The 26,658-nt window shown below is 37.2% G+C and overlaps 1 protein-coding gene across 1 annotated transcript; it reads right to left on the bottom strand.

Moving 5' to 3' along the window:
* LOC105441555 (probable ATP-dependent RNA helicase DDX58) lies at positions 1-25,915 on the bottom strand. Its single transcript, XM_030984917.1, has 16 exons — positions 25,721-25,915; positions 24,143-24,230; positions 18,600-18,809; positions 17,992-18,060; positions 17,374-17,654; positions 16,618-16,851; positions 12,179-12,253; positions 10,884-11,046; positions 9,356-9,439; positions 8,783-8,952; positions 7,122-7,260; positions 4,920-5,165; positions 2,057-2,224; positions 1,365-1,519; positions 648-913; positions 1-231 (listed from the first exon to the last, which is right to left on the bottom strand). Exons 1-16 carry the CDS (start codon positions 25,913-25,915, stop codon positions 15-17), a joined length of 2,760 nt encoding a protein of 919 aa, XP_030840777.1. The 3' UTR covers positions 1-14.
* Positions 25,916-26,658: the final 743 nt, after the last annotated feature.

Raw genomic sequence — 26,658 nt, 5'->3', positions numbered from 1 at the left:
TAGATTAACTCACACTATGCCACAATGCCAGGGATGTCATTTAATCCAAAGCTACCCTCTTCGAATGGTACTTTATGGAAGACGAATGGCAATGAGCCCCAAGTCCTGTAGGTCTTGGTCGTGCTTGCTGTGTTTCTGAGTCTTAATGACTTGATGGAGAATGCAAGTAGTATCCGATTGCTGCACTTTAAAATGCTACCAAGCTTAGTGTGACATCCCTCACCCGCACATCTGTTAGACAAAAAGAGGTGAGTTGGAATTATTAAACTACATATCTAAAGATGAAATTACTGGTACCTTACATTACGGAAGTAATAAATAATAAACAAATAGGTAAACCATAGATACACAATGGACTATGATTTCGTTACATGATTTACATGAAATACCGATCCCAAGTATTAATTAGAGCCAGAGAAAACACCCCCAAATCCCTGCTACGTAGAGTCCACCCTGGACAATCTTTTAGATATTCCCTCCAAAAGAGAGTCATCATTTCAAGTCATCACACTTCCGTATCCCAGTATTGGTGAAAACGAGTAAACAGGGTCTTGGAAAAACCGCACTTGGACAGCAATGTGAAAACCCCTACTATGACCCCATGGTATAGAGATTGATTCTCACAATGCTACAGCAAAAGCACAAACCTGATTTCTTTATTTGCATGTTCAACGGATGACCAGTGTCCTGGATCTTGACCGTTTCCTCCTGAAGCCACAATCCTGATCTTGCTGAAGATCTGACGATGGATGACCACATGGTGACCACCAGGTACAATCCTGATATCAGCTGAATGGCAAACTAGAGCATCACAATCCTTACAATGGTAACTCTGGTTGCCCTCATCCAGTGGTTTGCGTTGCTGTTGTTGGTTGAAGATCTGTACATTGCGTTGTTGCTGATATACAGCAGTCTGTGAAAATAGATCAAAAGTAATTGCAGTACGTGTTTGTCAAGATGTCTGTACATTGGTTTAAAAAATGTTTATTATCAACAAGTTGTACATAAATTTGTTATCCTAAAACTTGTACTTTTGTCTTTCGCCTTTGATTATACAGTAAGATCAATCATTAAAGAAACAAAATTTGTAAAGTTAATTATAAGGATGTAAAATCAATTTTTTTTCTCACTCAATAGATACATTAATAGATGACAAATAGAGTATTCTTGATATACACTAGCATCAGAGAGGCTTCGGCCCGCATAAAATACTTACTGAATAAATTTAACCAGCAAATTACATATAGTATATTGTTGTTGATGTTTCTTTGTTGCAAATACATGTATATCCCTGCCATTGCATTAGTGTAATGAGAAACTTGATCAGGGTTTTCACAATCAACATTATAATTGCTTCGACTTACCCCACGTTTCATCTGCTCAATAGAAAGTGATGAAACTGCATCAGTAGCTCGTTGCATGATCTGTTCCTGTTCCTTACTAAGCTTATCTTTCACATCCAGTCCTCTGTAACCGTGAGTTACCAGATCAAAACGACCTCCTGGTTTACGCGTTCGACCTTCAAATGTAAGATTAAAAATGCAATATCAAAACAGGCATGAATCCATTGAGCACGATTATAGCAGTACATGTAGTAATAATTTCATAATACTAATTTATTCTTTCGTTAAAGAAGAAGTCCAATGTTGCATCAATTTTGCCCTAATGACAAGAGAACAATGAGAGAAACAGGTCAATGACAGTTTGAGGAAAATTTGATAAAGGATAACAAAATTATATACTTTTAGAAAATGTAGATCAATTAAAAAATAAATTTAGGAATTCTGTGATTTCTCTTGCAAGCAGCGTCCAATCATTTGTTCTTTCATCAGCGACCAAGAAGGGAGATACTTGTTATTTTTTATTTATTATTTATTTTTCTGGGTCATATACCAGGTACTATACATTTTATTCTTCCAATTGGTTTGGTAGCTATTATTATATTTGCAGTCTTGGATATTCAGTCTACAGAAGTGCATTTATCATTCTGTCAATACCATAACACAGAATTATTGCATGGATTTTTTTTTACAACAAGGAAAAACAAGAAATATACCTCTGGCTTGAATACGTGCAACAGCGTCACCGATGTAGTTGTACCTGTATACAAAGTTGCATGCTTGGACATCAATGCCTTGTTGAAGAACCGAGGTTGCTATGAGCAGCTTGTGTACACCGTTACGAAAGTAGTCCAGGACATTTGTCTGATGACGTAAGTTCATGCCTATTAAAAAAATGAAATTAATTTTATACTTTTCTGAGAATGAACATTCCAAATATTTCCATCTAATGCTACGTTTACACTATGTTCCCGGCGGCCACGGCAACCCCGTTTGCCCGTAACGTAGTGCGCCGTGGGATTTTGGCCATTTTTTCTCTGTATTCAAGTTTTGTTAGGTCTTGCCACATTTTCTCACGGTATATCACGGTTTCCGTGACGGGGCGTGGGAGGGGAAAAGGGATGCTGTCCCAAAGGCTCTAAGGTACACTACGGTTCGACCTTCGGTCTACCACGGATGTCAGTACGTTCCCTGCCGACCCACCACGTTCTAATTGGGTCCCTCATGTTTCTCACGTTCTGATCAAGGTCTAACGAGTTGTTTACGTTCTGTCAAGGCTTTCCACGAATGAAACGTGGATGCCGGGCAGTTTTGGAGCAAGTTTGTGCCCACGGTATAAAGATAAGAAGGCCTCCAATAGAAATAGCAATCATTGTATCCTCAGATTTCGACGAGATAACATAATGAATGCCCAAGATGAAGAAGATTTGTGTTTGCATGTTTGCTGAGTTCATACATCCAGTATTTGCGTCAGCAAGAAGAAGGCCAGACCACACGCGCAGTGTCAGAACATAGTAGAACGCAACGCGATGTAGCGCGCCGGGACCACAAACCGCCACACGCCGGAACGCGATGTGATTGAATGCGAAGAAACGGCTACCATACGCGTGGCAAAACGGGACAAAACTTAAAAGGACCGTAAGATGCCGGGGAATACAAAGGCTTCCCGTCCCACTACGGACCGCCTCCAAGTTTTTTTTACGGCCTATTAGCCTCATTGGTTTATCATCCGCAACGTGACAACTTTTTTGACAGTTTAAAAATCTGGCCCGGCATCCACGGCAATCACTGCCCGTCATGTTTGCCCATTCCGTCCCTCGCGTTGTCTCACGTCAATCCCGTTTCGTCCAAGGTTGCCTGAAACGTGGTTGCCGTGGCCACCGGGAACATAGTGTAAAAGGTTAAAATAGAATAGGCCCTGTGGCTACAGTCCTTGAGCTATTGATGATGAAATAGTTAAGAACAACTGCAATTCAGAACATGTTCAATCAATCTTCTTCTTCCTCCAATGAGCGTTGAAGATAAACCTCACCGAACGGCCCGGTGTAAATGCATTATAGAAAAAGAATGTAAGCTCTGTATATTATTCAATAAAGGATTGTTCAAAGATGCCTCGCAGCCAATGGTGTGGTAAATTTAAAATGCGTCTACATGTATCGCATGAAATATAACTATGATTTAAACTTCAGCATAAAACAGCTTAAAATTGATTAAATCGAATCATACTAAAAAAGAAAGAATGAGAAAGTTTGGACGAAGTTCTGATGAGTGTCATAGTGCCAAGTACAGGTATTGTTAATACAAAATTAGATTACAGCTTGGATTTAAAGGTCTCTAAGGAAGTTATGATTCTCAAATTAAATGGTAAATGATTCCAAAGACAAGGTACTGCAGATGAAAAGTCCCTTTCACCACAGGCTAATCGTGTCTTTGGGATCTTAAGAAGATGCTGGTGTGAATATCTTAGACTACGAGCTTGTGTATAAGGCATAACAAGGTTTTGTAAATAGTTTGGTGCTAATCCGTTTACTGCCTTCCATGGGAGAAGGTTTTTGAATTCTATGCGCTTACGGATTGGCAACCAGTGCAGCTTTTTGAGGAGAAATGTGACCATATTTAGATGTCTCTGATAAAAACCCTGGCAGCTGCATTCTGAGCATGTTGAAGTTTGTCAAGATTACGTAAAGTAAAATTGAAAATAAGAGCATTGCCAATATCTAATCGAGATAAAAACAAATGCACGTATAAGCATAGCAGCAGACTTATGGTCAAGGATTTTTCGAATGCTAAAAATAACAGCGAACATATACATCAAATCCTTAAAAATGTCACAAGAATCCAGTTCGATTGCCTAACTGAATTACAGCATCCCAAACTTAAAAAAAATCATTCCTATCAGTAAAACACTTTGTTATTAAAAAAATTGCATTTTGTGAAATTTACATTTAGTATAAAACAGTAAAGTTAGAAAAAATCATAGAAAGAATAGAAAAGCAATTCTTATTTACAATGTAATACTTTTACATGGATATAACCAAAACAACTATAAGGGGTTCATTATTCCACACAAATGATCATGGTAATAATTATATGTATGATGGAAAATAATATGCCTGACATATCTGGACCTGATAAAGTAGAAACAATTTCAACCAATACAAGGATAGGGAGAAAACGTATTGCAAATATGATTTATAAGGTAATGTAATTTTTTTTGTAGTTGAATATAAAGTAGATGTATTGAAAATAATAATTTTTGCTGCATTTTTTAATGCAATTTTTAAACGTGTATATTGGGTTGCTCTTTTCCCCATTTTTTCAGCATGGGCTTATTCATGGCAACCAGAAGCACATATTGCATGAATTTGAAGAATGACGTGGAGGGCAAGGATAGTAAATGATTGAGATAGAGACTGGGTACGACAAGGGTTTAGGAGAAGGGTGAGTTTGTAAAACGCTGTGGGCATCTGTTATTTCTACTTCTGTATGCATGCAGGAGACATTAAAGATAGCAGGATAATATCTTGCCCACTGCAAATGGCACACGATTCCTTTGATGAGGCAGGTAAGTATACACACCTGGGTTTCTACAGCCAACCAACACCTCTGGATTAAGATCTTTGAGGGAATCTGTCTCCATGACCCAACTCCTGAGAGCCGATGTAGATGTGATTGTCGGAGTGAAGAGGATAGCTCGGAATGAATCACCATTCTCATTGGTATGACATGTCACTATGTCTCTTTCTATCATGTTCTGAAGCTCAACCAGTGCTGGATTTAGTGATTTAGGACTCATTGAGATTCTCTCCAGTTCGTGTTGCTTGTCTGATTTGATTAAAGAAAATAGCAGAGTGAAGTTTTGTTATGGAAGCCTGGTGATATGGAGTAGGTCCGCGTTTTTCAACCTCTTTTAAAGGGATAGTTGAGTTCTTGTTTAAGACCGCAAATTCCTTCAAAGTGCATGGTTATTGCCCTTATTCTTATTCTTACATTTCTAGTGCCCTTTAAAGACCTAAAATTGCTATGAAGGTAAATTTTAGTCCCCAAATTTGTGAATTTAGATTAAATACGATCATACCAATTTAGCTCCACTTTCTAAATAAATATGATTACCATTGATTTATCACTTAATTAATAATCACGATACACGGGCCGGCTGGTATTATAACCAACTCGAAAAAGCCAACAGAAAGCCAACGTTGGCATTGGCTGGAATAAAACGGAAAAATGGCTATCTCGATTTTTCAACGGCTGGTTCAAAGTTGTCGAATATTTGTGGGGCCCCACAAATATTAGAATTGGTTAAATTTATTGACATTTCAGACGTTTCTGAACCGATTTGGATCAAACAAAGATGGCGTTGTCATTTAAATTTGCCACTCAGTTCTTCATTGTCTCACAACAAAATTATTTTGTGTAGCTTCCTCTGCAACAAAACTCAACTATCCCTTTAAGTCACAGCACCTTGTGAGAAATATAAGGTTTGTGTCGTCCCAATCCAAAATTCATTACAGAATATTTATTTTGCATCACTCTGGCAAGCGTAAAGTGCCATGAACATAAATACGGGGACATTTTTTTAAATAAATTGTGTGAGCTAGCGAGACGAGCGAGCCAAAAGGAATGCCATTTTTAAGGAATACATTTTTCAATTTGTAATCAACACAATTAAAAAAGATGTAGAATAACATATCCGGGCATTTCACAACCGAATATACATGAATTAAAAAAAAAAAATATTTCGTCACGTCGATACACTAATATGAGGATATTCAGGTGTCTCGTTGTGAGCGAGTAGAGCGAATAAGTGTGGTGTACATTTAATTTTGATTCAAAGGATATACAGGTACCTCGATCGCTACCCCAATATTGAGGTATTCAGGCACCTCGCTGTTTATAACCGTCCTGTTTCTAAATATTGTGCACAAGCGAGGAAAAAAGACAATTTACCATCTTTAAAATCCTATATCTACATGAAATGCCATAATAATAATAATATTCAGTTCTTGTATAGCGCATTTCCCTATCGCTATACATTTCCAGAGAGCTTTGAAAATGATTACTCTAGCTTTAATCTCTCCAAGTCGTTTTCAGTGCACTTCAAGGAATAATCCTACCTGGGTCCAAAATGTGGCATTTGTAGATTACTGGTTGCCACAGGAAATTATAGCGCCGTGGGACTCGAACCGCGGGCCTTGTGATCAACAGTCCGGTGACATATCCACTCGGCCACGACACTTCTACATACTCTAGCGGTTTCTGATATTTGGTTGTCATGTAATTGTAGCCCAAAATTATCTTTCTCATATAACTAAATTTCATTCGCGGCACCCCTAATGGTGTCTTGCAGCACCACGGTTGAAAAATGCTGGAGTAGGTTACAACATGAGTTATGTGGTAGTAAATCTCTAGAATCTTTCAAGAAGTATCTTCAAATGTATCTATTTACAATTGACATGTAGCTACCTACCATGCTATATTTATAATGAACCTTGTAAGTGTTTATGTATTAAATAAATTGTTCTGTAAAGCAATTTGAGTAGTTTTAAATTGGATATAGTACTATAAAAGAAACTAATATTATTATCATGATTAAGATAAATAAACAAAAAATATAAGACAAATATTTTTAGGCTTGGTTGGCGTATAACTGAACATATAATAAATGTATGAAACTAATTAATGAAAAGGTTACGCTTCATCTACTATCGAATTCAATTACACATGAATTCGTTGAATGAGAGCTCTCGGACATTCTATTAGAACAAAATGTAAGCTTACCTTGGAACGTTTGGATGAGCATTTTCTCTGTGTTCGTGGTGACAGCTTTATTGCTCTTTTCTCTGATGAACTCTTGGAGATATTGTAAAGCATCCTTGGTCCGAGCTGTTTCATGGAAGGCAAGAGTAGTGCTGTATTCCTAAAAAAATGTTTTTAAAAAAGCCTTCAACTTTCTCTCTTGACTGCATTGTAATTATGGGCTGCTTTAGATCAATTACTGCCATACGGAATATAATAATAATAATAATAATAATAATAATAATAATAATAATAATAATAATAGTATTAACATTTAAAAAGCACTTAAAGGTACGATGTCCCATTTGGACGCTAAAAAATGAAAAAGTTAAATATTTTAATATAAATTAGTACTTCCCTCAAAACAAAAGGTCTTGAAAGTGTGGGGAAATAACGACCATCAGTTGTCGAATCGACTTTAGTAATTGCAATCCATTTAGGAATAGTCCATTAACCAAATGGTTGTACGTTTTGTGCTGCCCAAAGATACAATCAGTTTAATTTTGGCCATTAAAAGAACTTGGTTATTGATGTACGCAAATGCTCATGTACCCTTTACAGCTCATTTTATGTATTTATTACCAAAGATTAAAAAAAGTCAGTCAGTCACTCAATCGAAAGTAAACGGGTTTCCTTTCATAATTTGAATATAAGTACACTGCTAACGTTCAAATTTCACAGATAGGATATACGTGACATATTCATAATTCCTGCAAATTTCTACAGAAATTGATTTTGGGCTGCAAATGGGACATAGTACCGTTAATACAGATGTTTCTAAGAGCTGTACTATCAAGACTTCGGCATTGGCCGAGCTTATGAATATATAAATAAAAATAAAAGCATTCAAAATGCAACATATGTGACAGCTTTAGATGCACTACAAGATAAACATTACGACATCATGACATGATATGAAACATTTCATATGCATCATTTTTAATATAAATAGAATTCTATTTCATCCGCTTAAAGGGCAGTATATAGAGGTCAATATAACATTGAAATTGTTAGCAATACTATGATATAGACTGAAAGCTATATGTCTTGCAAGACTAAAGTTTGGAAGCACAGATTGACATTGTTTCTTTTTAAATATATACAGTCAGAGCTGATTATTTCACAGATATTATAGACTGAAGGAGGTTTTCCCAGTCCGAAAGAATAAGCATGTCAGCGGTGGGATATAAACCAGTGTGCATGTAGAGGTACATGGTATTTTGCCATGAAGAAAAGTGTTCTGACTGTTTATTTCACAGACATTATAGACTAAAGGAGGTTTGCCATCAGTCCAGAGGATTAATGATGTCAGCAGTGGGATATAAACCAGGATGCATGTGAAGGTGCATGGTGTAATGACGTGTAGATACGTGTCCTGACTGGGGGTGAAAAGGTTCAAGGTTTAAGTCCCTGGATTTACTGTCCTTTGGTAAAACATTGACCTTTTATTTGTTACTTGAGTATGAGAACGGATTTTAAAATGTAAAACATTAACTTAAATTTGACATTCTCAAACCAATTGAGGTTATTGGAGAAGCGTGGGAAGAACATTCCCTTCGTGCGTCTAGTGTCTTTGAGAAGCTTACCAGTATCCATGCAAAGTAATATTTGTAGAAACTGGGAAGTTTGAATGTAGTGACTACCTTGAGATATTGTACACACGTCATAAGACTGAGCTGTAAATCTCTAAATTGAGAATTATCTGCTATCTCCTTCTGCAGCTTGCACAGAACATGGCTGAAGTTCTCTCTGGAATGGTTACTGCTTCGTAGACTGGAAAGCTTCTCAACCGTAGTGCTGAGAACGGAGCTTCCTGGAATAAAATGAATCAAATAAAGAAAACATTGACCTCTCTACCTATAAACAGCGAACAACTCTTCATCTAAAGCATCTTCATTGTGTCAACAGTAAGCCAGATCTTTGTATTTACCATTATCTAACTGAACTTGAACTGTCATCGATATGGAGGTTTTTGTTGAATCCTTGGAACAAAACGTGTGTAATACGTGTGTAATACGTTTCCAATATTCCCAGTGGTATGCACTGTGACGTTTCCAAATGTGTTTACCCCGCATTAATGCAGACAGTTGTCTAAATAATGATCGCGACCATCTTCATGTATCAGTGAATATTGTGCATCCACTAGAACAAATCAGACCCTTTACAGACTATGCATCACTAACAAGTGATTTTGAAGAGTATATTCTTGGACCTACCTGGGCTTGAGTTGATATACTTGAAGACCTGATACATAAGATCCTGTATTTCTTCTGCAAATGAATCCTTGGTTCTGCTTGTTACTACAACCAATCCTGATAATGAAATAGGTCTTTACATTATGACCGTGAAGACTTTAACAAAAATAACCTAAGATTATATATTTTAATTATGTATATCGTAAAAGGACCATAGTCTCTTCAATTAATGAGCTGTTCATGAAGCTTCACTACCACGTTGAACTTTAAACCCTCTCATATAATTACAAATTACAAACTAACCTTTAAAAATATGACCTTGATGGGATAGTTGAGTTCTTGTTGAACACTGCAAATGCCTTTAAAGTGCATGGGTTATTGCTATTATTCGTATTTATTACATTTCAAGTGTCCTTTTAGGACCTAAAATTGCTATAAAGGTAAATTTAAACCCCCAAATGTGTAAAATTGAAATTAACTACGATCATACCAATTCAGCTCCACTTTCCCAAAAATATGGTGAACGTTAATTAATTAATCAATTAATAATAACAGTACACAGGCCGGCTGGCTGTGCGTATTATAACTAACACGGAAAAGCCACACAAAAAAACCGACATTGGCACTGGCTAGAATACATCGTTTAAAGCGCTATCTCGTTTTTTCAACGGCAGGTTCAAAATTATCGAAGATTTGTGGGGGCCCACACATATTGGAAATGGTCAGTTTACGTATATTTCAGTCCTCTCTGACCGATTTTGATCAAACAAAGATGATTTTGTCATTTAAATTCTATGTTCTTTCAAATTTGACACTCAGTTTTTCATTATCTCACACAAAATTGTTATGTGTAGCGCCCTCTTCAACAAAGCCCAACAATCCCTTTAAGTTCTAATATAAATCCCTTTCACCATAGGCATTGTAAACTGCCAAGATTTTGATATACTGTAGTATCTTTTTCTGAAAAAAGAAATCCTGTGTTGCTGAATAAAATCAAAACAAGCTCTTGACTGATCTTGTAATATTGTTTGTACTATGATGGCCAATTAAAAGAGGAGCAATAAACAGAGGCTTGCAATATGACTGAAAAGATTTCCTATCATAAATTAGGTTAAGGGATTTGTCGTAGGGTCAGGTTACGGTTCAGTGTTATTTCCAAAGCTCACTCTCGCTGTAAATCTGCATTTATTATATTAACAATTAAACATTGAGAAATTTTTACTTGTGCAGATGTTTTATGATATATTTCATGTATCTATTATGTGTATCCATGTATCATACAGTCAGCTAATGAGGAGAGCCTTGTACTGAAAGTTGTTTTCTTTGGTGATCAGTAAGTAGGCATCAGTTGATGATTTCTTTTCTTCTGTTACTGTTCTTGTGTGGATGTGTGTGTGTGTATATGCGTGTGTGTGCGTGCGTGCGTGTGTGTGTGTTATTGTTTACTCCTTTATGTTCCTTGAAATTAAATATGGTCAAATAATCATTTTTTAAATCATTCTATGAGAAATATCATTTGACAAAACAAAGATGGAGAAGATATTTTCACCTTCCTCAGGCTTGTTGATAACCTTTTCCAAGCTCTCTTTATGTTTCTGAACAGTGGATAACTTCACTACATCCATGTTAGCACACATCTTGAGCATGTATTGAATGGCATTCTTGTCAGAATGTGCGTTACCTACTCCCAGAGATGCTGTCATGCCAAGAATCTAATACAGAATAATAAAATAATTACAATTAAGCATGATCTTATCTTAAGAAGTACATGAAATTTAATCAAAACAATACCACCATTTCCTGATATCGAAGCAACAATGCGATACTTCATTTAAACTCAGGATGGTAATTCACAGAGTTTGAAAAAGAATCACTTCCTTCAATGTACATTATTGTGAATATTTGAAGAAATATGAGGTAAATGAGAGCAATTCACAAATTTCATTTTCAAATACAGCACTGATATTACACACTTGAAATTTCTTTGACTTATCTGTGTCAGGAAAGAAATTTATTTGTTTAGCTCGCTGGTCTGGAGTGTTCTTCGTTAAGGTCAGGTGAAGATGTTAAGGTCAGATGTTTTCTTTTCAGGCCAAGATGTATTGTTCCCTTTGAATAGGCCTGGGGAAGTCATTAATTCAGTGTACATGTTTTATCTGTTGTTTGGCACACATTTAGGAAGCCTCTTTTCAATACAAGTATTTTCCTTTGTAAGATGATTTCCTCTCCAAATATTTGTAGTCATGTTTTTAGAAATCGCTTAGTAACCGTAGGGTATATTAAGAGGTGGATTTTCTGCAATCGGGGAGAACCACCTAAGCTATAATAGACTTAACGTCATGTTAGTCGGCAATTAAAGTCAATATCTGAGGGTAATTCCACGTCGGGACGAGAGGCTAGCTCAACTGCCACCCGGTTCTCCATAGCTTTCGTCGGGGGCTAGCTCTTGTCTGGGATCGGGACGCACACCATCGTATCTCAGTCTGCGGAGGTCAAGAATCCGGAGCGACTACCGGGGCCAAGTGGAGAAAAGACGCCGTCTGCGGAGGCCAGGACAAAGTGGACGACACGAGCTGTGACCGGCGTCGATGTCAGACGGGAAACTACCCATCCAGAATTATTTTTGTTAAAGATAAGTTTAATTACATACTGTATTATTACTGAAGCCAAAACAAAGTGTGTGAAACAGGAGAAATGATTGGAAATTAAACATTACAATTTAACTTTAATTAACAAGCTCTATTTCCCTTTATTCTGTGTATCCGTAGCAATAATAAAAATTTAAAAAAAAGTCTCTCACGTGACAATCTGCTGCATGATTAACTTAGCTGAGACATAACTTACTTGAGGAAGTGGTTTCTCATTTTTCATTTTTTGCTCCATGTACTTTGCCATGATCGCATTGTATTGACTCTTTTTCTGAAATGACAAAAATTATAACCATCATGCAATATAGAATGATACATGAATATTTAAGGGAATCATACTCAATGGCATCCTGTATATTAGAAAGTACATCTATACAAACATTTATTGCATATACTGTATATACAAACATTATATTGAAAAGATGACGTGATGGTCGTTTCTAACTATAGACCGATCTGAATACTGCCTAGCTTTTCTAAAGTTTTGGAACGAATTGTTTATAACAGGCTTTACAGCTTTTTTTTTTAGATATATGTGAATCATTGAATCCTGATCAGTTTGGGTTTCGGCGGTCTCATTCTTGCACTACTGAAATTTTATGATCGCGTTTCAAGTGCGATCGCTGCTCAAGAGCATGTCATTTGTGTATTTATGGATCTGAGCAAACCATTTGACACACTTGACCATTCAATTCTTCTTTCTAAGTTAGAGCATTGTGGAATAAGGGGCATAGCTTATGGCTTGCGAGTTACTTATCTATGAGAAGACAGTACACTTATTATACCTCTGTTACCTCTGACATTCTGTATCTTAAATGTGGTGTTCCGCAGGGATCTATCCTGGGCCCATTATTATTTCTTATTTATATTAATGATAGTTGTAATGTATCTTAAACTTTAAATTATACTTTATTTGCAGATGATACGAGTGTTTTCTTGTCTCATCGTGAAATCAACACTCTTGAACAGAAACTAAATTTGCAACTGCCAAAGTTGACTGTATGGTTTAGAAGTAATGTGCTCCCTCTCAATGTTCTTAAAACAAATTATATTCATTTTAGAGGTAGAAAATCTAATGACAACCTTGCTTTTGATATTAAACTAGATGATATTTCTTTAGAGAGAAAGACATGTACAATATTCCTTGGTGTCTATGTCAATGAAAAATTTGTCTGGAGCGACCATGTAAAACACATTGTTACACCAATCTACAGAAATACTGGCGTACTGTATATAATTAAATGTTTTGTTTCTGATATAATATTACTTATGCTATATATAATAGTATAATTTTACCACACATTTCTTATTGTAATATTTTGTGGGCAACATCCAAATGTGTGACTAATAGTATTCTTCTGCTGCAAAAGAAAGCTGTACGCATATGGACCCGAGCTGGTTATCGTGCCCATGCTACCCCACTATTTGTTACACTGAAATGCTTAAGGGTTGAGAATAATAACTTCCTCCAAATTGCTATATTTATGTTCCGTTTTAATATCAAATTATTACCTACGTCATTATCTTCAATGTTCCAACCTAATAACATGGTTCGTTCGTATTCAACAAGGCAGTCATCGAATTCACATGTGGTCAATCCTCACACTACATTAGCCCAGAAATCAATCAGACACAGACCTCCAGATGTATAGAATTATTTACCTAATGATATTCGAAATATAGAATCAACAAACTCCTTTAAAAGAGCACTCAAATGCATTATCATTTCACACATGTAAGATATTAATAACATTACAATCTCTATATCAGTTCTAATTAAATCAACATAATTTTGTTACTAGGCTTAACAAAATCCTTTTTTTTTCCTTTCTTGTTTTAACTTTGTAAAATAGTGTAAATAGTTCACTGCAAAACTTTAGGAATTTTATATGTCATAATTATATTATATATTTGAAAGGTGTTGTAACGATTCAACCTCTATTTGCTTATGTTTCATCACCTTTGTGTTCATTCTTCAAACTGTATATTAGTTGCAATTTGTCTTTGATAAAACATCTTATATTCTTCTTCACGTGAAGTATATTCAAATGGTTTGTAAAATTGAAACGATTTGTTATATTATATTCATTTTTCATGTGATGTTAACTTAAATGAATTGTGAAATTGTAAAGATGCATAAATAAATAAAGAAAGAAAGAAATTAACAGTGCGCATGCGCAGACATGGGCGCCATTTTAACTTGTTGGTAAACAAACCACTGACCTCTCGAGGTCAGTGGTTTACGCGTAAATTAAGACGGCGCCCATGCAAATATGACTTGAGCGCACAGCGCAGGCAGTGACGCAACAATACATGCGCATCTGAAAACATTCGGCGTGTTCCTATTAAAAGCCATTATCCGGTTAAAGGTAAAGACCAGTTATGGTCATGCGATTGCATTGTGAAAGAAACGTTGTGGAATCGATCAGAAAAGGTTGATCATCTAGCATCAAGCATCTGCAAAATGATAAGAAATTTGGCCCATTCTTCGTAAAGTTAGAAGCGCTATACACAGAAAGATGTATATGGGACTACCCTATATCTCTCACCGACCATGAGAGAAACAAATTTACCTAATATATGAATTAGCAGGCGGTTTCCCGGCAAATTTGTTATCATCATGTATTAGTCAAAACATATTCTTTCACATGATTGGTAATGAGAGCTTCCATTTCATTTTTTGAAATTGGGGCGTTTCCAATACTGGTCTTTACCTTTAATGGCCGATAAGGGATATATTTGTCCTAATACACTGTCGCTCATATAGTTGGAATATTTTTGTTTTACCCCAATTTATGGAATTATTTTGACAATGATTTATTTCTAATAGATATACTAGTAACCATTCTCAGATTTTATTGAATAATAATATGCCAGTGTTTGTTTTGCGTGAATGCTAAAGCATGTATATGTTACTATGTTTATCATCTAGGGGACCTACGCCCTTAAGTCATAAATGACAGTAATGAGGACTAATGCCCCACAAAAGGGCACTAATAAAGCACATCGACACGGTTTTGATCCTGGGGCCTCACAGTTACGAGGCCATTGCTTTGTCACTGAACCACGACTGTACGCAGCGGGGGTAGGGTAGGGGCAGTTTCCATAAATAAAAAAATAAAAATAAATTGCAATAAATTTTCAATAATTTATTGCATTTCATCCCGGTCCCCAACATAAACAAATTCTCTAGATGGCCATGCATTATGGCTCAAGGCATGGGCACACAGAGGATTTTTTTTTTATGTTGGGAACCGGGATAAAATGCAAAATATTATTTAATATTTATTGCATCATATTTACATGGGCGCTATCTTAATTTACGCGTAAACCACTGACTTCTAGAGGTAAGTAGTTTGTTTACCCACAAGTTAAAATGGCGCCCATAACCGTAAACTGGTGTATTTTTACTTTGCCCTACCGGAGTGCAAGGTATAATTACATACAAACACACACACACACTACACGTGTGACATGCCACATAACATTGGTTGCAGTGGTGCTATCACGATAGGCCTATTTACAGCATCAAGGTGTGTCAAATGGGGTATATCTAGGATATATACATTCAGGTTACGCTATATCTTGTTAATCTTCATGGTGGGAACATTTCATGTCATATGAGCCCCACGTGGCCAATCGCTTTACTGATTTTTTAAAACGTTAGATATAATAGATAATAGAATAGGTCATTAAATTAATCCATGTGTTAGAATACAACGTTACCTTAAGCTTTGCAATCAACCTGAAGATTGACTTTGACAAAAATCCACACATCACTATTTGCTTATAAATACAGAAGATAGTATGATTGCATATTAACTTATGAGGAAGAAAGGATTTCATTTGGAGTTCATAACAGGTGTCATTCTAAGAAAGTGTTATAAATTGTGTTTGCAAGATGAAAAATTACATTGGAAATATCAGGAACTTCCTAGATCTGCTAATAAAGCCGTTTATGCATAAACAAACTTTGTGGATTCCAAAATGTCAGTTTTGTGATTCATTACTTCTAGGGCATTAAACTTTTAGGAATCTGGACCACTCTTAGCATTTGTGACAGTTTCTACCACGTGGCAATCTTCTGATTTTATTCTTGTACTGTGCGTCCCAGAAAAAAAACGAAACAGGGAATTATCGATGTTTTATCATAACTTAATCACAATTATAATTTATAAAAGACACATATTTGTAAAGCTTAGATCCTCTTCCTTCATTTGATGTATCCAATATCATGTATCAGTATCATCTGTATTTCAAAGATCACATATGTAGAAAGTTCGTTTTCTGCTCTTTCATATGACACTTCAATCAGGAAAAATGAGCCGGGAATAACAAAGTGCTGTTTGTTAAAAGTTTGCTTGCATTTCCCTAATTTGATTAAACGAACTCGTTTTCACTTGATGCCTGCAGTAGCAACAAACAGAGTTGACAACAGACTTAATTCCGTTTCGTTGACGATCAGCCATGCACAAAGAAGAAGAGAGATGCATCATATGGGATGCATCAAATGAAAGAGGAGTATCTAAGTTTTACAAATATGTGTCATTTATGGATTATAATTGTGACTAAGTTATGATAAAACATCGATAGTTCTCGGTTTCCATTTTTTTCTGGGACGCACTGTATAATCACCTTTGTCTCATGGCACTCATCTAAGACGATAAGTCCTATTTGGTTGAATGACACCTGTCCCTTGGTCAAGGCATCTACAAGTATCTGTGCTGTTAGAACCACTACATCGTTCTCCTTCAAGACTTCATCCATAGGAAGGCGTGTTATTTCAGGCTGGCCATGATCCCCACATATATAGGCCACATCTTTGATGTATTTCTTGAACACTGTACTCTGCTGGTGTACAAGAGGTACCTGTTTCAAAACAATTTTAATTAATTAATATGCCAGTAATGATACATATCCGCTACTGTTCAAATATGTGTGGCTCAATCATATGCTGAACATAATATTATCCCATCTGTATCCAAACTCTAAATTCATATTACCACTATTACTATCATCATTTAGATAAAAACCTCTGTTCGTTACACAGTATTGGGTATTCATGCAAGCAATGATTGAAATTACAGAAAGAAAAAAATGCTGATCTCTAAACACATCCCCCACCCCTCCTGGAGATGGATGGTAGGATTCAACAAATCATATTCCCAGGAAACACAACCGATGAAAACAAATTAAAATTCTGCTCCTCCCCCCACCCCTAATGTACCCAAAACTGTGTCTTCATGTTAAGTTTAAGAGTCAGAGGGGGGGGGGGGGGGGGGTAGAGACAAAATATTTTCCCCACTTTTACATACACAAGAGAAATGTCTTTTTCAATAAACCGGTTTTGATGTATATGTAGGAGGAATGACAGCTCATTGATCTGATTACCTGGTTTACAACAAAGATAACCTTTTTCCCTGGTGATTTCCTGAGGACCTCCTGAGCTACAGCCACAGCTACATACGTCTTCCCTGAACCAGTAGGAGCTACTACACATGTATTATGGCCTTGAAGGGCAGGCTCGGCCAGTTCTTCTTGATAGATTTTAAGTTTCAAGGTTTCCATGTCATCAATAGATTTAACTGGGAGCCTATCAGCACCAGGTGCTCCTATCATTGGTTGCCTGACGGCTTCTGCTTCGTTAAGCCATCCTGTAACACGTCCAGGATCTAAAACATAAGATTGGGATAGTTATCTTTCATGATGAAATTGATTATAAATACCAGTTATACATTTATCGAACTTACAATAATACCAATTTCGTAGCACTACTAGGAAGATCCCTAAATGTAAATGTAAATCACATTATCATAACCTTTAAAATTTGATCGACTGCAATCATTCGAAATTGAAAAATGATGGGTTAAAAGAACAATAATAACAGTAATAATAATGATAATAATGATCATCATCATCATCAACATCATATTAATGAAAATGAAGATAATGATAAAAATAATAATAACGAATGCTAAATTAAAAGAAAGTATCTCTCAGATTTCTAACCTGATGTAGGCTTGACACTCAGTTGACGAAGACCATGTGTTAAACCAGTACTCCTTGACTCACTGGGCTCTGGATTCAAATAGAATGAAGCATGTTGAAAAATATCATTGTAAAATGAAAGTTCAAGAGAGCACCTAGTGATGATGATAAGTCCAATGTAAGCATCTTTCATACATCTTTCAGAAAATCTGAATGTCGTTTGAACAATGGACGTGATTCCTTTTTAAATATTTACATTACTTACTTTATTTATTCCTAAAGCAATGAGAAGGAAAGTATTGATGACAACCATAACAACACAATGTTGTGTAAAAGGATGCAAAACGCTGGCAATATCTACATGTTTGTCAATAAATCGAAATTATGATAGATTTTGGGAGGGTTTACAAAACGGATCACAAGAGATTCTATCTCTCAACAGAATTCAATATTTCCTTCAACATGGATAACTACTGATTATTTCATGATTGTTCTGAAGAAACAATCACAATTCACAAATCACACAGTCTGAACACTATTCCAATTTATTCAAGAAGAAGAAGAATCATGATTTTGACAATAACTTGTGTACATTTTTCTTTAAAGAAAGTACATAGAATGTGATTTACTTTCTGATCCTGATCCTGATTCATCAAATTTGCTGTCTTTCTTGACCGACATGGAGTAATCAGAGTGTGACATGGCTGATGTAACCATGCTGTCTTCATCAGTTACATCACTCTGGAAGTCCATGTTCTTTGTAATGCTTGCTGAACTCTCTGAAGGTGTACAGACCTCTACTGTCCTTAGAAGACTCCTCTTGTCAAAGTCAGCATCATCTGAACGAAAATTCAAGAAGGAAGAAAACGATACTCCTTTCAAAAGATCAAGTCTAAATTAAATGGTCTACATGACTTACAAATGTGGTGGCATGGCCCTACAATACAAAGACTTGCAGAAGGAAATGAATTGTAAAACTTCTAAAAAATCTAAAAACACATCTAATAACAACCGTTGTCCCTTAAATATCTTTTGTTTTGCTTAATTGTAAGCATTTTCAGAGTAAGTTTATTATTACATTTAATCTATTTAAACTAAACGCCTTGAGCACCATCTGGTGGTAATGTTACGCATTATAAATGTCTGCATTATCACGATTATTGTTATTACTATTAGAGACAGAAAAACGCAGGAACACAAAGCTTATATAGACTTCCACAGAACCCCCTCCTGATTTGCTCCTGAATAATTGAATGAGAGAATTACATAAGAAATTCATACTTCAGTGGACCCCTATGTAGTAATCATTGACCTAAATGAAACAAAATTGAAATGCGCCTATAAGCCCTAGAGCAGGCCTTCTCATCTAGTTTATTATAAGTGCCAAAACGAAAAGATTTTGTAGTTGAAGTGCCACCCTGTATGGTTGACTGTGCTGCGAGGGAGCGTAGCGACCGAGCCGAAAATGGTTGGGGTCCAGGGGCGAAGCCCTAACGGGGGGGGGTAGCAGGGGGCAGAGCCCCCTGAAGCTGGTGGAATTAGGGCTTTCTAAAGGCCCAAATGGGGCATTTTTAGCACCATTTCGTTCCACAATATAATCAATCATATTCTCATATTGATGTGAAAAAATTAGTACAATTCCTGGGTACAATTGCACTGGAGGTATATTTATATGTAGTTTTTTGTGTGCAATAAACACGGGAAATGTCAAAATAAAGTGAAAATCAAACAAACAAAAACAACATGTTTCCAGAGATTGGCAATGTTAAAATTGGTATCCCATCGTAAGCTAATTGTTGATCAGACCTCAGGTTTAGATTCATAAAAAATGGTAAAAAACGATAAATTTCCCTTTCCTTCTGTTTGTTAAGCAGGCATTTTGGGCTCAAATTCGACTGCAATTTCTTGATTTAGCTGAGTATTAAAATCTAAAATATATATTTTCTTTCTTTCTGATTTTTGTTTTGTTGTTGCAACAGTCACGCGCCACTCCGACTGATCGCAAGCGCCACCAGTTGAGAAGGCCTGCCCTAGAGTAATCAACGTTGCTATGAAATATAAAACTTAATTCTTGTTCGGATCCCGGACATGTCAACTTAGTGTTGTTTAGGGTACGTATATGCGTGTTCCCAGCGACCCCCTTTTCAGCAAAAGTCCGCTGTGTAAAGTCAATACGGGTCGACCTTTTTCTTTTGTTACGAGCCGGAGAGTTTGGGCACACGCATGCTATCCCTCCGTACACGGAGTGGGGGTGGGGGGGGGGGGGGTTCGGATATGATGTGCCAAGCCATGGACCTACTACAAATGGACACTGATCGGTACTATAATACATGCATGCACCTGATTCTGTCAAAAGTATCATAATGACATTCCAAACATGCTTCCAAGCTTTGATCTCATCACGACCGCCGCCAGTCAGCCATAAAAAAACAGAACTGTGCCTGGATCTGTACAAAATGCCTGCGCAAAAGAAACTGAATCTCTTAAAATCACGGAAATGCATGTGCAGTCAGGGGCGGCCGAGCGACTTTCAAAGTGGGGGGGGGGGGACACCAACAAAAAAGGGCAATTTCTGGAAAAAAGGGCACATACAGTGGGAAATCTCAAAGCGAAAATATACAATTTTTAGACATTGGTATATACCCCTACATTGTGATTACATTATCAGGGATGATTTCAATATTTGTTTCTCTTCATACATCATACAAGATATCGCTTAAGCATCAAACTTTGTCTGAATATGCATTTACGAGCAAGCGAAGCGAGCGAGAAAATTTTTAAAGATCTGTGAGGTCGCAGTGCGAAAAATTACATCTTATAAAGAGGAAAAAAGCCAATCGTGATGGGGTTATAAGCACATTCTCATAACGGAAGACTGAAAAGACCTTTGATAAGTAACATAATTATATAATCCTTAAACGCGAGCGAGCGCAGAACGAACTTTGGGGGAAGCTGCTCTTAGTCGCTTTAAATAAGGGGCACGTTTAATGATTACATGAAAAGGGGACAATTATCGAAAGGGATAAGACACTTATTAGAAAAGAAAAGGAGCACGTGTATAAGTACAAAGGATAATTATCAGAGGTGAAAATGAGGCATTTTTTCACTTGAAAAGAGGCACTCACCAGTGATGAAAAGGAGGCGTTTACGAAAATGGGAAATAGGCATTTGTTGACGGAAAAGGGGCACCCATCAGATTTTAATAGGGTCATTTATAAGAGGTGAAAAGGGGATAGGTCCCTTATTAGAAAGGAAAAGGGGCACGTATCATTATTAAAAGGGGAATTATCAGAGTTGCAAAGGGGCACTGACCAGATATGAAAAGGGGCACTTATGAAAATGTAAAAGGGGCACTTATAATAAAGGAAAATGTGCATTTGTTGAATGAAAAGGGGGCACCGTTCAGATGTTTAAAAGGGGCAGTTATGAGAAGGGGAAGGGGAAGTTATGAGAAGGGGAAGGAGCTCTCTCTTTTTAATGGGGGCACTTATCATAAGGAAAAGGGGCACTTATTAGAAAGGGAAGGGGAAGTTATGAGAAGGGGAAGGAGCTCTCTCTTTTTAATGGGGGCACTTATCATAAGGAAAAGGGGCACTTATTAGAAAATAAGAGGGGCACATGTTAAAATGAAAGGTGCGCTCATCCGAGTTTAAAAAAGGGGTAGTTATTAAAAGGAGAAGGGGCACTTCTTACAAAGGAAAAAAGGGGAAGTTGTCAAAGTAAAAAGAGCACCTCTCAGTTTTGAATAGGGCAATCATCAGAGGTGAAGGGGGCACTTATTAAAAGTGAAAAGGGGCACTTCTCGTACCTGAAAAGAGGCACCTAATAAAGATTAAAAAGGGCACTTATTCAAGATAATTTCAAGATTCATGAGAATGGAAAATGAACATTTATTGCAAAGGAAAATGGGAACATGTCGAAGGAAAAGTGGCACGTGTCAAAAATAAAAAGGGCACTCGTCAGAGGTGAAAAGGGGAAAGGGGCACTTTTACTAAGTAATAGGGGCACTTGTCAAAGTAAAAGGGGCACCTTTCCTATGTAAAAGGGGCACTTCTTACAAAATAAAAGGGGCCCTTTTCCTATGTAAAAAGGGGCATTTTGGGGGTATCTGAAAAAGTGGGGGGCACTGTGCCCTCTCCCCTGCCCCCCCCCCCCCGAGAGGGCCGCCTCTGTGTGCAGTTGTGGCGTATTTTGGATACTGACATATATGAAGTTTTCAACATGAAATTAGAAGTAGTTTACAAGAGAAACCTGTAAATTTGGCTGTGGTGGTGGTCATGATGCCCGCCCCCCCCCCCCCCCCACTCCGAGAATGGACGGACCCCATGCGTGTTGCCAAAATGTCCTTTTCGTAACAAAAGAAAAAGGTCGACCCGTATTGACTTTACACACCGGACTTTTACTGAAAAGGGTGGGGGGGGGGGTGCTGAAAAAGGCTCGTATACAAAAGAAAAAAATCGAGCCGTATTGACTTTACACACCGGACTTTTGCTGAAAAGGGGGGGGGGTCGGTTGGAACACGCATATGCGTACCCTAAATAACACTGAGTGGGGGGGGGGGCGGGTCATGATGTGATCAAAGAAAGACTCTCATGATTAGTCCATCTGTAGTAGGGTCCATGGTCAAACTGCCGTCACATTTTTCTTACGTGTAAAATGAATGGCGACGGCATGCTACAAAGCTCCTGCGCATGTTTACTGAACACTGCATGTAATAAGATACAGACATTAGAAGTGTAACACACTTTATCATAAATTGAGCAGTTTTGATGCATTATTTCTGAGCAAGGCTTTAGTATCATCCAATTTGCAAATCATTTCTGATTTAAAATTTGCTGATATAGAATTAATTCTTGGATTAACAATAGGTTCGAATGTTATATACATTTCACATATGCTTTTCAATAAAAGACTTACTATGTTTGACAACATACATTCTTATTATTCACCTGTAACTAGCATGTTAGCAGCCTTGTGACCGAGTTCCTTTAAGATTGTATGAAGCTTGGATCTCACATCTGTCCCTGGTCGTTGATTATCTCTCCATTGCTGAAGGGTCATTAAAGTTGCACTGTATACATCACCACTGCACTCTTTCAAAGACTTTCTCAACACAGGTATAAGAAAGTTCAGATTCACTCCAAGCTTGAAGAAATCTTTTTTCTGAGTGATCTCTCCAGCAAGCGAGAGAAGTTCATAATCGGATGGAATACTTTTAGTTCTATTTGCCATGGTGTTAAATCTGAAAACGCAAATACAATGGAATTCTACTGCTTTAATACCACACCAACGAGACATAATAATCTCCAATTTCTCCTCATTTCAATCCTCAAAACTTGGTGCATTGGTGCTGAATAATTACAATAGTACTTTTGAATAGTGTCAAACACGTTGAACACCTACATCGACTCAACCACCCTTTCTCACACTAAAGGCCCAGTGTTACAGGGAATCCCCAAAACACATATTCCTCATAACATTATTTCTAGAAAGTATCTGACATGGATGTTCATTAGACATTTCTCTCTTTTCCTGATGGGTTGTAGGCCCTACTGTTTATTTGATAAAGAGATCACTGGTTAACCTGTTTATTCATCTTCTCATCATCATTATCATCATCACCATTACTAATATCATATTATTATTATTATTATTATTATTATTACTTTCATCAGTTTTATCAATATTACTATTATTAATATCATTATTATATTTATTATCATCAGTATTATCATCAGTATTATCATCAATATTATCACCATCTTTATCAGTATTCTTTTCTTCTTATTATTATTATTATTATTATTATCATTATTATCATCGTTATCATCAATATTCTTGTTATCAGTATGATTATTATCATCTTAACTTTTTGAGCAAACAGTGCCCCAATTAGAGATGTCATATCAAATAAATTCACTTCTATTTTCCTTCTACAATTGGTATCTGGAATCAACAGGTAAATAAGAAATTGCCCCCAAACTGCATCATATCAAAGTACTCAGTAGTCGCCATGAACTATTTATGCACACTGCCACACTTATCATGATTATGCAATTTATTACAAAAGTGTGTACGGGCAATTCTACCCCGGAATTCTACATGAAAATAAACAATTAGAAATGTTCTGTTAAACGTAGATTCATTATGAAAAAATTGATAGATTGCTTACTATCAAGTCCGGTTGTAACGTAGACCTGGTACTCTCCAGGAACCTTCATCAGCATACGACTGTCTATGGTTTGACAGCATACGACTGTCTATGGTTTGACAGCATACGGCGAAAGATCAAGAATGATAGACGTGACGTTCTGTTTGGGTTCGATCGAAGCATCCTTAAATGCACACAATGTAAGTTCGTCGCCCGAACAATGGGGATTCCCCGGCCTGGAATTCCCCACAGCCAGTTCGAGCAGTCTTTTTGTGTGACGTCTGTGTGACGTCAGTCATGGATAGGTTAATAGAATAAATAGTCTAATGTTGTAAACTTTTGCACTATTTCAGTTCGTTATCAACACAAACGCAAATATAAATACACATAAACATGCATATATATATATATATATATATATATATATATATATATAAATATATGTACATGTTTAGAAGGAAGTCTTGATTTCTGCTCGGAGTTCGAGAAATTACCCCAAAATACAAGAAATAATTTTGCTCCGTAGGCCTACATAAAGATTTAGTTTTACAAATTTTCGCCCTTAAAATCAAATATCATACTTAGTATTTGAGTTAGTTGCCGCTATTACGTAAACACAGCACACCTTTTTGTTATTCAAAAGATTTTAGCATATGCCCAATATTTCAGAGATTTTTTGTTTAATTGTATCGAACACCCTTTAATCGGAGGGCGTCCCTTTTGACGAAAAATTGTATTTTATGGATGATTTTTTTAAAAGGAAACATTGAACCACCATGAGTTTTGTGACATTTAAAGATAAAAGAATGTATCTACATTTTGATACCCATTTCCATGGAATAAGGATTAATTGACACCTCAATTTTAAGTGAAACCACTAATCACCATAGATTTGGTGTCAAATGATTGATAATTAAAATACCTTCAAGTTGATATTGGTTCATTGAGTTATGTGTGAAATATAAATTTTGAGCCGAAAAGGTGATTTAAAAAAAAAAAATTTTTGTTTGTTTGTTTGTTTGTTGTTTTTTTTTTTTTGGGGGGGGGGTCGATATTTTTTCCCCTCTAATTTTGGCCGTTATCTCGGTATATTATATGGTCAATGGGGATGGGATATTTATTACTGCAGAAAGTTCAAAGGATTGGGAGTGCTGAGCGCAATCGATAAGTACTTCTTTTGTACTCTGTGATGTTTTAGGAAATGTGGGCTTTAGCAGTTGCCCCCCCCCCCCCAACAAAACAAAAAAACCTGGCCCTTCCAGCCGCTTTTAATAATCGTGCATGACCAAGACAATGTTGTGCATTAACATGAATGAAAGACAGTGAATTATTTTGCTGCGGCGGCCGTGCGGTCTAAAATATCTACGACTAATAATAGCAATAATAGGGCCGCCGCAGCATTCCAGCGGTCACATACGGTAGCGGTCACATAATTATGTTATGCCTGGATTACATTTGGCCCAGGCGCCGCACGATAAATTGGCCTACGATTTTTCGTGCGATTTGGGGGGCATCGTAGGAGGCTACGGGCTACGATGTTTGTGTTTACATTATCTACGAGCATCGTGCCATTTCTTGTATTAGCCCTCGGGGGCAGACCGGGACACATCCGTACAGAGGCTGCTCGGAGATTGTACGGAAATCGTGTAATTTCAGTGCAACACCCGTGCAGTCTCTGCAACCTCCGCACGGAAATAGTACGGAGCTCGTGCAGCTTCCGTGCAGAGGTTGCGCGGAGAAGGCGCGGTGACCGTGCAACCTCTGTGCCGTTTTTTCGGCGTCTGTTGCCCCCATTTTCACTGAAAATCATGCGTTTGCTGCACGATCAGCGTGAGGCCTCCACGCAATGCCCGTGCGGGGATTGTACAATGCCACCTACGGGCTACGGGCTTACGATTTTTCAAATTTGTTTAACTCCCCGCGAATCATAGTCGCCGCGGAGCCCGTGAATCCGTACGAAAGTCTATGGCCGCCTCCTGCCTCCCCACGGAGGCCGCACGGAAAAGGGGATACGGGCAGGATACGGGCCCCTAGACTAATCGCAAGCGAAATGTAATCCAGGCATTAGGGTAGTCGCATGGCGTATTTTGATTTATGCAGCTGAGGTACAGTCTTTGAAGTGATGACGCACGGTCGCCTCAGGGCCGTAAGTCTTTGACAAATACTCAGGCAGACACAAGGTAGCCGCAAAGTAGCAGCGAGGTGCCCGCAAGGTTTCATATCTGCATCTCTTTCCCTTATTTCTCACATTCTCTTCCCCCCCCCCCCCTCTCTCTCTCTTTCTCTATCTCTGACCCTCCGCCTTTCTCCTCTCCCTTAAATAAATCTCTTCACCACCCTTCATATCCATTCAATCGACAGACATTTTTCTATTTCATTTTATGTCCTTCATTCGCTTAAAATTGAAACCACAAACATAAAGTCAAGGTATTTGCCCTTGCGATGTTGTTTTGCCGATTATCTTAGCTTTTTGTCAATTGTATATTCCATATGTTTTTTAATAAATATTACGACCACATATTTTCTGATTACTTTTT

Source organism: Strongylocentrotus purpuratus, unplaced genomic scaffold, assembly GCF_000002235.5.
Source record: "Strongylocentrotus purpuratus isolate Spur 01 unplaced genomic scaffold, Spur_5.0 spur5_scaffold_14, whole genome shotgun sequence".
Lineage (NCBI taxonomy): Eukaryota > Metazoa > Echinodermata > Echinoidea > Camarodonta > Strongylocentrotidae > Strongylocentrotus > Strongylocentrotus purpuratus.
Note: the sequence above shows the minus strand (reverse complement) of the source record. Positions and strands in the feature narration are given on the sequence as shown.

Coding starts and splice junctions, on each gene's coding strand:
- LOC105441555 (XM_030984917.1), bottom strand. CDS start 25,915: ATGGGGGCAACAGACGCCGAAAAAACGGCACAGAGGTTGCACGGTCAC. Junction 2,225..4,919: donor GGTTGGCTGTAGAAACCCAG/GTGTGTATACTT, acceptor TTTTTTTAATAG/GCATGAACTTACGTCATCAG. Junction 914..1,364: donor TTGAGCAGATGAAACGTGGG/GTAAGTCGAAGC, acceptor CTATTTTCACAG/ACTGCTGTATATCAGCAACA.